A 14785-nucleotide genomic window follows, 5' to 3' on the forward strand; every position below is an offset into this window, starting at 1 on the left:
GGACTAAGGGTGTAAAGTATAAGAAAACTGGAAGGTGTGTGTATATCAGAGGTGAGGGGGTTGTGAATAGGGTTTGAACACCAACAGATTATTTTGTATTTGATCCTAACGGTAACAGGGAACCACTGGAATTTATTGAATGGACAAGGTGGGGGGGTGTGACATGGTCATACCTGCACTTTAGGAAAATCACTTTGGCAGATGAATGGAGAATGGACTGGAGCAGGAAGAGATTTATGGTGGGCAGACCAATGAGCAAGCTATTGAAATAGTCCAGAAGAATACCTATACCAGGGTGGTGGCAGTAAGAGAGGAGAGAAGGAGGCATATTCAAGATATATTGCCAAGGTAAAAGAGACAAGCCTTGGCAAGAGATTGGATAAGAGGGATAAAAGATAGTAAGGAGTCATGGATAACATCAAAGTTGTAAGCCTTGGGGACTGTGAGGATGGTAATCCCCTTGACAATAAGAGGGAAGTTTGGGAAGGGGAGAGGTTTAGGGGAAGACTATGAGTTCAGTTTTGGATACATTGAGTTTAAGATATCTAATGGATATCCAGTTCTATATGTCTGATTGGCAATTGGAAATGCAAGACTCGAGGTTAACAGAGAGGCTAGAGTTGGATAAGTAGATTTGAGAATCATCAGCATAGAGATGATAACTAAATCCATGCTCACTAATGGAAACCACCAAGAAAAACAGTTAGAGAGAAAAGAAGAAAGGCCAGAACAAATCCCTGTGGGACATCAATGGTTAGTGGGCATGACCTGGATGAAGATCCAGCAAAGGAAACTGAGGAGTAGTCAAATAGGTAGGAGAATCAGGAAAAGAGTGTTATCCTAAAAACCTAGAGAGAGGGAAGAGAGTATCAAGGAGAAGAGGGTCATCAACAGTGTCAAAGGCTGAAGAGAAATAATGGATAAAAATTGAGAAAAAGCCATTGGATTTAGCAATTATGAGATCATTGGGAACTTTGGAAAAAGTGGTTTCTGTGGATTGATAAGGTCAGAAACTAGATTATGGGGAACTGAAAAGAAAGTTTGAGATAAAGAAGTAAAAGCACCTTTTATAGATGAACTTCCCAAGTAATTTAGCCACAAAAAGGCAAGAGAGATATAGGATGGTAGTTAGCAAAATTGAGGATCAAGTGAGGGATTCTTTTGTTTTGTGTTTTTGTTTGTTTGTTTTGGGTGAGGCGATTGGGGTTAAGTGACTTGCCCAGGGTCACACAGCCAGTAAGTGTTAAGTGTCTGAGGCCGGATTTGAACTCAGGTCCTCCTGACTCCAGGGCCGGTGCTCTATCCACTATGCCACCTAGCTGCCCCAAGTGAGGGATTCTTAAGGATGGGTGAGTCTAAGTCATATTTGCAGGCAGTAAAAACACAGTTAGTAGTGACAGAGAAAGCAAAGATAAGTGGGGGAATGGAAATGATAGAAGCAGAAATCTGCTGGAATAGATAGGATGGAATGGGATCACTTGTGCAGGTAGAAGGATTTGCTTTGGCAAATAGTAAGGCTACCTCTTTGAGTGAGACAGGGATGAAGGAGGAGATAATGGCAGAAGGCATCTGAGTCATGAGATGAGGAAAAAGATAGAAGAGAGAGCTCTCATGCAATCCTAGCCTACACTTAAATATATATATATTTATATATACATATATAGAGATATATATGTGTGTAACAGTAATATACTCAAGATAATGTGTGCAATGGATAGAGAGCCAAACTCAGAGTTGGAAACACCTGGGTTCAAGTCCTACCCCTGGCCCTTTCTGACTGTGTAACCCTGGGGAAGTCACTTAACCTCTCAATGACTCAGGTACATCTCTAAGATTATAAATTGCAAAGAAGGTACTGCTATGCCTTGGTATAGGGAGTTTGCTCATTAAAAGTTCCCTATGAAATGACAAACCTAGTCCTATAACATTCAACAATAATCCCATCTATTTCAATAGTGCTTTACAATTTACAAAGTGCTTTCATTTACATTATCTCATTTGAGCTTTCCCATATCCCTGGGAGGAAGGCAATTTAGGTATTATTATATGAATTTTTACATATAAAGAAATGGATTCTCTGAGAAGTTAACTGATTTGTCCAAAGTCAAGCTATTTAGTGATAAAGCATGGACTTGGATCCAGGCCAGCCTTCTGACTTCCAGTGCCCTTTCAAGCCCCCAGAGTGTTCAGATTGTGGAAACATTCTTACTATATGCTCTGTCCTAGGGCAGCTAGGTGTCGCAGTGGATAGAGCACCAGCCCTGGAGTCAGGAGTACCTGAGTTCAAATCTGGCCTCAGACATTTAACACTTACTAGCTGTGTGACCTTGGGCAAGTCACTTAACCCCAATTGCCTCACTAAAAACAACAACAACAACAACAACAACATCAACTATATGCTCTATCCCAATCAGTCTATCTTAAAGAGGGACATTGACAGACTGGGCCATGTCCAGGAAAGGATCCTTCCCGATGGTTAAGGATCTAGTAGTCATCTCACAGGTAAAACAGCACTTTAGCTTTTTTACCTGAAGAAGACATCTTCAAATATTTGGGAGGAGAGTGGGAGATAGGCTCTATGTATGTTCTTCCCACTGTTACAACTTGTATAGCTCTCCTTGAACCTTCCTAATTCTATCTCACAAGACCTCCTTAGAAGCCTTTCCCTAGCTCCTAATCCTTCCCTGTGATGTATGGCCCTGTGCATGGTGGAGTTGTTGGGACCCAACTACTAAAGAAACCTGAAATTTTTATAACCTGTATTTCAATTTTCACACTTCAACTGTCTTCCTATGCTATAAGCCATCCTTTGGATTCTTTGTGTCTAAGCTTAGACTGGTGTGTGCAAAGTGAAGTTTTTGTAAATTAAATAATATTTTCCCATTGATTTACATAATTCTAGAGACGCCACATCTTCATTTCCAAGTAATTCCCAAATGCTCTAAATTTATGTTGCTCCCACAACCTCTTTACTAAGTAATTAATGAGCCTTAAATAAATGTTACCATCTGTCCATACTTAGATACACCTCTGTGATAAGATTCTGTGCCACTCTTATCCATATTCTCCCATAAATCCTCCATAGGACATCCACCCAATCAATCTGTCCAACAACAAGCATTTACAATATTAATATTACAGTATTATGTACCAATCACTATGCTAAGTGATGAGGGCCCAAAAACAAAAATAAAACAGTTCCTGTCTTCAAGGAGAATCTATTCTATTAGAAGAATGTACTACTAGAAAGTCTTTGAAAGTGGTCTCAGGAACAGGCTATTTATGCCTTCCCAGGATCTGCCAAGCTAAAATCACCATGATTCATCACCACCAATAGGCTGGGCATTCAGTGATGAGGTATTTGACCATGGCAACCTGAAGTTAGCAACTTATATTTATTGACCACCAACCATCAGCCTGGCCCTGTGGTGGTCCTTCTAGAGTTATAGATGAAGCACAAGACACAGACCCTTCTCTCTAGGATCCCACAATATAACCGAGGAGAGAAGACTAGCTCAAATAAGCTAATGGGAACCCAAGGCAGAATACTAAGTGGTGTGCTGTAGCCCAGAACATAAGTTCTACAGGAGTTCATAGGAGAGAATCATGGAATGCTAGCATAAGCAGGAGAGACTTCCTAGGGATAATGGGTAAGAACTTGAATTTGAAATAAATAGGGAAGGGGCAGCTAGGTGGCACAGTGGATAGAGCACCAGCCTTGGATTCAGGAGGACCTGAGTTCAAATCCGACCTCAGACACTTAACACTTAATAGCTGTGTGACTCTGGGCAAGTCACTTAACCCCAACGGCCTCACCAAAAAAAAAAAAGAAAGAAATAGGGAAACCACTTGGGTGCTTTAAATATATTTGGTATAGTTGCACTTCTTTCTGAAAGTTAGCTATAATGTTAGCAACCTGTTTCATAACTCCATCTCACAATCATGAATTATTTTGTGATGCAAATAACCCCTCCATAATTAATCTGTTTTGGAATTTTTTTTCAAAAACCTAGCTGTCTCACTTCCTTTCTCTGGACTTCAATTTCCTAATTTGTAAAATAAAGGAATTGTAATAGATCATGAATTCAGGGATGGGGGAAACCTTTGAAATCATCAAGTCCAGCCCTCAAATTTTATAGGCAGAGTTCTTAACCTTTTTTGCATCATGGACGCCTTTGGCAACCTGGTGAGGCCTAGGGACCTCTTCTAAGAATAATATCTTTAAATACTTGAAGGAAATGCAAATTTCAGGTTGTTAAAATAAGGACTTTTTTCCCATCTAAGTTCGTGGACCTTTGAAATCTATCCATGGACCCTTTAGGAAATCTATGCACCTCAGCTCAAGTGCCCTTGTTTTGTAGGTAAAGAAATTGAAGCCTAGTTTAAATGACTTTCCCCAAAATTACAAAGGTAAAAAAACAACAAAGCAAAGATCTGACCATAGATTCTCTGGCTCCACAATCACTACTCTTGCCACTGGGGAACCATGTTGATTTGTAAAATCTCTTTTAGCTCTAAAAGCTTATTTGATTCTATTCCACTGAATTGTCTCAAAATGACTCCCACCTATATCCACATTCCCACAATAATACACACAGAAACTAAACTAAAGCAAAAGATATTCCCTGGCCTCTGGAAGCTGACAATCTTAAAAAATCAATCTTTGTCAGTGAGACATGCAGCTAGATAAGTGTGAATTATAGTAATTTCCTTAGTACCAAATGTCCAAAGGAAGAATCATTTTCCACTCCTTAATCTCATTTCTTTGGGTTCGATTCTGTCCCCGCTCCCCATCTCATCTTCCCCTTTTCTGCAGCAAACTGTATGGAAATGGATTTGAAGAAATACAAAGCCATGCGTTCAATGGGACAACGCTGATTTCACTGTAAGTATTCTCCTTATTCCCGCAGCTCATGAATAAAAATGAAACATTAATCTGGCGACCAGATCAAATTCAATCTTCAGCAACTAACTCTAGGTAAAAATAAACTTTCAAGTGGTTAGTCATCAGCACTTCAATATGTTACCAAGCAACTGACTGGCTGGAAACCCCAAAGCACCCTACTTTCAAAGACAGAGCAGCAGGCTGCCTCCCTACATAGAGGTTGACAGTTTGCTAAATATTCAACAACCCCACTTCATACCTTCTCTGTCTCACAATTTCCCTCTATAGCCCCCTTTTTGGAGAGATGGTATTGGCAACATTTTAGGGGGAAAAAATTCTTTCCAGACCCCACCATAGAGAAATCAAAGCCTGTTTTCCTACTGGCCAAGAGTCCTCATGTTCAATTCCAAGTTATCACCAAAGCACTTTGTTCCTACATCAACCCTTGCTTGGAGAGCTCACTTACCTTTAACTCAGTAGGAGACTTGTGCCCCAACTATGCCTCCTACTTCTCTTTCACTTTTCTCTGGTCCCTTGGCCCCATATCAAATGCAGTGATAGATCTTATGTGCTGCTGATGACCCAGTGATGAAAGCTAGGTTAAACAAAACCTATTTAAAAATAGCAGTGCCATGCTGAAAGTCTACAGGAAGGTATTTTTTAAAACTGTCTTGCAGCTAGTATATCTATATAAGAACTTGACTATTAAAAAAAACAAATTAAGGAATCTACCGATATTACTAAACAAATCATGCAGATCTTGACCTCATGACAAGTTAAAACTTCATAAAAGAAGCAACTTAGTTTGGTTTCAAACATGAACCAAATAACCTTTTTATGTGATTTTCCCATACTTAATGATAACTTTTGCCTCTTTCTATATATAGATGCATCTAGAGATGCTTTGCAAATGTAGATATACACATGGAGCAGTCCAGTTGACATGTTTAATTCATGGTCCTTTTGGGTTCTTTAGATCAGTTTCTGCCATGAATATGCATAGATACTCATGCCCTGTCTAATATTTGGTTCAACAAAATCTCAATTAATCAGAATTCAATTTCCACCTGTATCACACTGTGAAGAGAAAGAAGAAAGTTAGTAGTAAGGATTTTTTTAAAGCAAAAATAAGCCTTCTTGTTAATGCCCCATGCTCATTAGTTATTCAGTCCAGTCTCCAACTATCTAATGATCAGTGCCATTTGGAACCAATGATTCTAAATCTCAGTAAGAGCTGAGATCAGCAAGTATGTGCTCAGTTATGTTCAATGGACTGCATTTAAGTCAGGAAAGAAGATTTTAAGAATGTCTTCACTGAAAAGAGTCAATACAGAAGCATTTTAAATGCTTACTATGTGCTAGGCACTGTGCAGTCTGTTATTATTATTGTTGTTGCTGTAGTTTTTCTGATTTGTTCAGTTATCTGGAGAATTTGGGTAACCAGAATCTACTCTTCCTAGAATTCTGCTGGCTGATGGGACAATCTGACTTTTTTTTTCTTTTAGCTTCTCTCATTGAATTTTTGAAGGTAGTCAAGTGGGTGTGTGCTGGCATACCAAAGGGACTCCCCCCTTCCATTCAGAATAGTTCCCCAAAGCAAAAAGCAGGGAAGTATGATCGATTTATTTGTTTTTTGACTGGATTACAAAATGTGTAGATAAAAAAGATTATGGTAGATGGAAGAGAACTGGGCTTTAATAAACCATGAAAAGCTCTCTCTTGTGAAAATGTGAACAATTAATTTGAACTGGTTGTCACGGGGATTATTTACTCACATAGCCCAATTTGAAAGATTTACGATCATAACTGAACATAATTAAAACAAACTGAAACCCAAGGAAGAACTCTGGCAGCCTGGGAAAGGAAACTCCATTTGATTTAGATTTCAAATAGCAATTGACTCTGACAACCTGATCTCTTTGAAAGTCGAAATATACTCAAGGGATGGGAATGTGCAAAACGTGTGCATTCTGAGATACATAGGAAAGGACTGAAGGTTTCCACAGTAACACACTTAGGAGAAGCATTCCAAAAACAGTCCCTGTGGGAGTGGGCTGCCATGGTATTGATGATTTCTAGATGACAGGAATAATTTGGAGACCATCAGAAGGACAGGGAAGAAGATATAAAGCATCCCACTTTGAAACTAATGGCCAGTTAAATAGACAATCATTACTTACTTCTAAAGGCCCCTGGTTGCCCTGGTGTGGGTCCTCCCTTCAACAATATAGCTCCTGAACCTTCTTCTGCACACTAATAGAGCATCTTTGTGACTTGATTTGACCAAAAAGTCATCACCTGATCAATAACCCAACCTTTGGGGCTTTAACCACATTGGTTCTTAGAGAACAAACACTAGATTCATCATGAGGGGAATTATTTAAAGGTCATTTCAGCTTGGTCCTAGGATCTCTTCCTCCCTCTGCCCTGTACCCTGCCTTGCTACTGTGTCATTTAAAATTATATTGGGGTGGGGACAGCTAGGTGGCACAGTAGATAAAGCACCAACCCTAGATTCAGGAGGACCTGAGTTCAAATCCAGCCTCAGACACTTGACACTTACTAGCTGTGGGACCCTGGGCAAGTCACTTAACCCTGATTGCCCCACCAAAAAAAAAAGGAAATTATATTGGGGTGCCCTCTGCCCCAAGTTTTAGGGCATTTAGCTGGGGTTTCTAATATATTGTTTCTTAGAAATTAGAGGCTATAGCACCAGTTTGGGGCATTAAGCATTTATTAAAGTATATTAAATATTAATAAAAAGAGAGAGCTGCACCCTGAAAGTTCAGAGGGTAGAGAGGGGAAAAAACGCATGTCTACTCCCTTAAGTGTTCCCAAACCAAGAGCTCATGCGAGCGTAAGCTACCTGCAGGTCCCAAGGAGAGGCAGCCCTTCCACACTGCTCAAAGCTAATTGGCTGACATCATTCAAATCTATTGGTTTACTGGACTTGAGGGTGGTCCATGAGCAGTATGTGCTGAGATCAGGGTACAAAGGACAGACCCTCTGAGGGGAAGGCTTTCAGGTAGGTGTGGTTTTCATCTCTAATTGTCTCTATCCACAGTCCAAGGTCCAACTACATTTCCTTTGAAATTCTCCTGACTCTCAGCTGGCCTTAAGAAAGGTCAGGCAAGGCTCTCTGGGTCCCCTAGAACCCCATTATTTTCTCACACTACAATGAGACATCACAGAGGGGCTTTAGTAGAGGGCTGTTTATCACATAGTAATGACTGATTAATGCATTGACTCACTAGAAGAATGTCAATTGTCTTCCTGAGTCACCTGGAATTATATAATCAGGGACCAGCAGACCCTGTTCCCTCTCCTACTCTGGAAGTAGGACATTAACAGGGAGAAGTAGAATAACTAGTTAACATTGATATAGCACTTACCAGCTGCCAGACCCCGTGCTATACATTTTACAAATATTATCTCATTTGATCCTCACAACAAACCTGGGAGGTAGGTGCTACTGAGACAAAGTTAAGTGACTGACCCAGGGTCACAGAGCTAGTAAGTATCTGAAGCCTGATTTAAGTTCAGGTCTTCCTGACTCCAGGCCTGGCACTTCATCCACTGTGCCACCTAGAAGATTGGAGAACCCAGGCTTGAACCACTAGGGCAATCAGATTTCTATTTGCTCATAGAAGAAATGTTTTCTGGGGTGTACACTGACAGTGAGAAGGCCTTTTAAACTCCCAAGGCCAAGTTAAACAAGTCACCACTAAGCAATTAAGACCAAAGGGCTTGGAAAGATTGTATAAACAAAAGTTGAGAACTATCTTTACATGTAACAGGAAAAAATAAAAGACTTTATTAATAAAAAAAAAAGACTAAAGGGCTTGGGGCAGCTAGGTGGCACAATGGATGGAGCATTGGCCCTGGATTCAGAAGGACCTGAGTTCAAATCCAACCTCAGACACTTGACACTTACTAGCTGTGTGACCCTGGGCAAGTCACTTAACCCCAATTGCCTCACCACACACACACACACACACACACACATACACACACACAAAGACTAAAGGGCTCTAGTTTAAAAAGCAACAAAAACCCTCTAGTAGCTACTGCCCTGGATTTCTATTGGCTGTTAACACTCTTCTCTCAGCTCCTGATGCCGTATTCTAGACTTACTGGACACCATCTTGCACCCTCAGAACAGGGATCATAATAGCTCTTCCCTCCTGCCTGGGTGCCTAGTTTCATCATGACCCGTCCAGACCACCTTGCCCAGAGACCTTGAGCTTGGGTAATCCTCAGCCAGCAGCACTGGCCAGCTGGCCCAGGAACAACATAGGAGCTGTGACATAGAACTGCTTTTCAATGCAAAGGCTGGCTTTGATACAAAGGAGAGAATTCTTGCTCATCCAGGCCCACACTCATCTCCCTTGATTTGTGTGTGTTTTTTAAACAACTTTTATCGGCAATCTGGAAAACATAACTGTTGCTTAAGTGAATTTATTCAAAAAATTACCCAGGTTCGATAAAATTGACTAGGCAATCTATGATTTTAAAGAGCTATCTGAATTCACCAGGTGACCCAGGAAGAAAAGGTCAGGGACTTTGACTTTTGCTTCCGGGCCCCCCCCCACACAATATCTCACTTCACAATGAATGCTCCAAGAGACACTCTGTAATCTCATGCTTATGTACTGACCTTAAAGGAATAGAAGTAGCCACTAAGGAATGATGACTTGTGATCTTAAGTCTTCTAATATCACCTCCTGAAAAAATCACTCTCTCCCAACTCCACCTCAATACTAACAGGACGATCACCAGAGCTAGGCTACTTCCCCATCTCCACTCAAGATCCTCAAGGTAACCCCTGAAGGGGAAGTGGGGTTGTCCTAATGCTATCAGTTCATGGCTCCCTCTGACACATTGCCCCCATATCAAAAACCAATGATTTTTACCCCAACACTATTTACCAGTACCAGTTATTATCACCCCAGTATCATCTAAACAATTGATATCTCCTCCACGTCATAAATAAGTAATTAATACCAATTAACTTTTACAAAGGGATATTTACTAAGAAGATAAAGGAAGAAGAGAAATATGAATATGTCCCCCCTGAACCACTCTCTCGCTCTCTCTCTATCACCTTGGACCCTGGAGACCTGGAGGGACCCTGCTCATACTTAATGTGACTGCTACAAATATTCCCCCCATCAATGCCCTTCTCAGTGTATTATGGTTGATGGGTGAGTTGCTCCCTTGCTTGCAGGATATGGTGCCTAGGAAGTGAGGCTGATTCGCTGCTGGGCTGGGTCAGACATATAAGCCTCAGGGCTAGCTCCTCACCAGAAAATGAACTTAGTTTTTTGGCTTCTGCTGGCTATTCTGACCTTTCAAAGCTAATATGGTCATTCCTTGGTTTGTTTGTCTCTTACATTTATTCATTTAAGATTGGGAGGGGATGGGATAGGAGAGGGAAATTGCAAAAAAAGAAAGAAGACATAAAACTACCACGTGCTCAAGGCTACATGGTGGCCAGAATGGGGGAAATAAGGACCACTGAGGCAGAGACTGAGTTTGAATTCTTCTATTGGAACCTTTTGTATGCACTCTCAGTTCCAGGGTAGCAGTCCCAAAAAAAGGCTTTTTTCCCCAACCTTTGGTAAGCAGATAAAAAAGTCACAGAATGCCTGTGTACCTGCTCTAAATTGGGGACATGGTCCCTATGTTATATGCCATTATTCATTTCCAGAAACAAGCTCCCCAGGTCTCCATGTGAGTTGGCACCAGGCAGAGCAGATTATGGATACTTGAAGGACTGGGCCCCTGTTGGCCAACCTCCTATTTACTGGCATAAAAGGCTAAAAGAGGAGTGTCAAGCAAAAATCCAGTTTCCATTATTCCTTTCTTGATCTTTCCCTCATCATTAGCAACTTGAAAACTCTTAGCCAATGATGAAAAGGCAGCTATTTGCATAATATAATTTCAAGGGTTCGGAAAAAAACCCTTTGCCTCAAAAATCTCTCCTTAATGTTTGAAGTCTCTTTAATAGGGGGCTAAGCTTTTAGGTCCCAAAGAGAGATTATATTTATATTGCAAATTTCCTCTTGTCCTGAGAAAGGAAAAACAGTAATAAAATTGCAATGAGGCATATAAACAAAGTGGGAGGGTAGAAGAAAAGGAACTTGGGACCTGACATTGAAGGGTAAGAGATGTTTATCAAGGGGATCAGGAAATAGGAAAGAATGGATGGAAGCTAATAGAGTAGATATACCTTAAAGGACTTTCCAATTTTTCCAAGGATCAGTACTGAATAGTGTTATTAATACTAATAACTTACAGGCAGATAGTGACTTTTATATATTATTATTTGATCTTCACAGTGAGCTAAGGAAAAAGATAATGCAGGTAATATTTTCCCATTTTAGAGATGAGGTAACTGAGTCTCAGAAAGACTAAATGAGCTGCCCAAGTTTTCTCAGATGATCAGTGGGAAAGATGGAACTCAAAGTCAAAGGTTTTGACTTCAGATCTTGTGTTCTTTCCATTATATCATGCTTCCCCCTGGTTAATTCTTGACATGATGAAAAAAAAGACCCCATCCCTTACCATCATCCTATCCCCAGGAGCCAGAAGTCAAGCAGAAGGAGAAAGAAATGAGGAAGGAAGGGGAATGGTCTTGTCTGGTCAAAATAGTTTTTAGTATCTCAGTCTAAGCTCTACCCCCCATTGATTAGCCCAGAATCATCTGCCTTCCAGGGGGTCCTAAAGCACAAATTTCCCAGGCATCTGCTAGCTTATGATGAACCTTAAATCAAACTGTCCCTTGCTGGGAGAATGGAGCAGGCAGAGGAAGAGAGTTATTGGACTGCAATATCTTTCCTCCATCTGGCAGATAGCTTCACCTAATTTCTTTTCTTTCTTTTCCCCCTAGTCTCTTTATGGAGGGATGTGTAAGTGATACATATGCAGAAGCAGGCATAATTTGGGGTATGAGTGCATACATCTATATGCCAATATTGGTACAACACACACCTAGCATTTCTCAGGCATACCAGAAAAGTTTAAGGCCTAAGGAAATAATTCTCTTCCATAGGGACTTAAAGGAGAATAAGAACCTGAGGAAAATGCACAACGATGCCTTGAGAGGAGCCATGGGACCCAATGTTTTGTGAGTATGGTGGAGTATGCCCTCCCACACACTCCCAATCAGGATTCATTTGCTCCCACACCAAGAGAGATCCTACTAAATGCCTCCCCCACCCAATACCCTACCACTTTGCCCTGAAGTTGTTGATGAAGCCATCCTCACAATTCTCAATCAGTCTCCCATCCTTTGTCCCTAGAGATGTAGCTGTTGATAATGTAGACCTATCAGGAATGTGGTCTAGAAGCCTGAGTATACTTCTAGTGTATCATCTAGTACATGTCATCGGAGTAGGCAGAGACGATTTGAGAAAGATTAAGAGAGCCTTCCTGTCCAAAATTATCCCCACACTCAGGACCAGGTATAGCCTCCTCATGATATTTGTTATCACACACAGACACACACAGAATAATAGTCTTATTATTGCTCAAGTTGAAGGACTCCATCATTATGGAGTGGTACTGATGGAATAGTGGTCCAGAGGAGAACATTCAGGAAGGTGAAAGGTAAAAATGGTAAATCTCTCACTAAAATTGTGAGGTTGGAAAATTTGGTCTTTGAAGTCCTTGCCTCTCCTTATGTTATTTTTTCTCCTTCCCATGTTGAGTGTCCTGCCCCCATGAAGTCTTCCAAACCCTACTAGTGCCTTCGGTCTAAGATGACCTTTCCATCAACTCTATATAGCTTTTATGTACATAGCTATCTACATGTTGACTCTCCCGTTAGAATTTAAGTTCCTTGAAGGCAAGGACCAAGCTTTTGTCTTTCTTTACAACCCCACCTCTCGACCTGGCACATACTAAGCACTTCATAAATTCTTGGTGAATGACTGATTCCAGGTTCTCAGGATCTCTGCTCGGTTGCCCAGGAAACCCCATTCCAATGTCTCTCTCGGGTCTGCTCTCCCAAGGAAGTGTCCTGTCTTTAGACCTCCCTCTCCAAACTGCCTCCTCTAATCAGAATTGGTTAAGTTGTAGAAAGGATCTAGGAATGAGGATCTAAAAGGATCTAGGTTCAACTCGGTGAGGCTGACAGCATTTAATAAACTGATCTCCCCCGAAGCCTCATGGCTTCAGATATTACCACCCCCAGAGGTTTCTGTATTTTGACAAAACAGAAGGCCTTACTTAACCCAATGGAATGATCCTATAATAGAGAAATCTTAAGTATGAGTGACACGTCAATGGAGGAAGCCACATCACATGAGCAGCCTCCTCCTCTTCCTGGGTGTAAAGCCAGTATTGGACCTACTTCTCTTCTGCCACTTTTCTCCATATCCTCACCTTCATCACAACCTCCATCCCAGAAGTATATATTGCCCACTGAGACATGGGGAAACCAGGTGCTTGCCAGCCCAGTCCTGACTACTCAGTGACATAGAGTCCCTGTAGATGGTAGATTCTTGTTCCCTGCATCTCTCCCTCACACAAGGAGAAATAAATCTGGGACTAAGTATAACCAGGATTCAGGAAAGTAATGAAGACGCATCCTAACCTGCTCCCGGTGCTCTCTCCTAACGTTCTTAGTTGTGACTGATGAGAACTAGTGAAAAACCTGCAAGTGGGAAATATGTTATCCTCTTTAAAACACAAACAGGTAACTGGGTCCCCAAAGTGTGAACAAAGGCATCAACCAAGGCCCTGCCCAATGAAGACCCTGGAACTGCCCGTTATAATCAGAACACTAAATGTAAAATTTCACTAACCGCTCATGAAGCTTGTGAAAAGTGAGTGGGTTTGTAAGATTTGTTATTTTTGTGAAAATTACAATTATGTTTTTAAGATTTCTGCTTCCAGAGCAGCTAGGTGGTACAGTGGATAGAGGACCGGCTCTGGATTCAGGAGTACCTGAGTTCAAATCCAGCCTCAGACACTTGACACACTACCTGTGTGACCCTGGGCAAGTCACTTAACCCCAATTGCCTCATCAAAAAAAAAAAAGATTTCTGCTTCCAACAATCTAGCACCTTCTCCATGCTTGAACTGCACCTCTTCCCCAATTTAGATCAGTTCAAACTTTTTCTGTTTGAAATGATCTAACTTCACCCCACCCCATTCATTCAAGGTACAGTGGAAAGAATACTTGCTCTGAAGTCAGAGAAGCTGGTTCCAACTCCACCTCTGCCCTGTGCTGCCTGTGTGGGCAAGTCATTTAAACTCCTTAGACCTCAGTTTCCTCCTCTGTAAAACTGAGGAATTGGCCAAATTGTCTCTGAAATTCTCTCAACCATGTCCATAACACTGTAAAAGGGTATCATAAGGGAATATAAATTATAACCATAGTAATACCAACTGACGTTTAACAGTTTAAGACTTAGAAAGTTTTACACACATTATTTCATTAAGGTATGCTGCCCACAAGCAATTGGTTGTCTAGTTGGACATGCAAGGAAAAAGGAAACAAAAATTAAGTACTTACTATGTGTCAGGCACTGTGCTAAGAATTTTGCAAATCCTGTTTTAATCATCACAACAACCTAGAACCCCATTTTACAGTTGAGGAAACTGAGGCAAACAGATTAAGTAATTGACCCAAGGTCACACTGCTACTAAGTTCCTGAGGCTTGATTTGAATTCAGATCTTCCTAGCTCCAGTCCCAGCATTCCATCCATTCCGTCAACTACCGGCTTTTGTTCACACACAAAGCATGTATAAAGCAACCAAACCTAAATAAGCACAGGGGAGTGCGTGATTAAGTGCATACAAATGGTACAGACACTAAGTGCTTTGAGTTCAGATGAGGGAGAGATTCTTCTGTGCTGGTTGGTGAAAACTAAAGGCCATCAATACAGGAG

At 41.1% G+C, this 14785-nt stretch overlaps 1 protein-coding gene across 1 annotated transcript in view; it reads left to right on the top strand.

The window, feature by feature from the left end:
- LHCGR (luteinizing hormone/choriogonadotropin receptor) overlaps positions 1-14785 on the top strand; it is an 85567-nt gene that overhangs the window by 59416 nt on the left and 11366 nt on the right. The window contains exons 7-8 of the mRNA XM_043988152.1: positions 4817-4885; positions 11940-12014. Coding sequence (XP_043844087.1) covers positions 4817-4885; positions 11940-12014 — 144 coding nt within the window. The remainder of the gene's footprint in view (positions 1-4816; positions 4886-11939; positions 12015-14785) is intronic.

This window comes from Dromiciops gliroides, chromosome 2 (assembly GCF_019393635.1).
Source record: "Dromiciops gliroides isolate mDroGli1 chromosome 2, mDroGli1.pri, whole genome shotgun sequence".
NCBI classification, from domain to species: domain Eukaryota; kingdom Metazoa; phylum Chordata; class Mammalia; order Microbiotheria; family Microbiotheriidae; genus Dromiciops; species Dromiciops gliroides.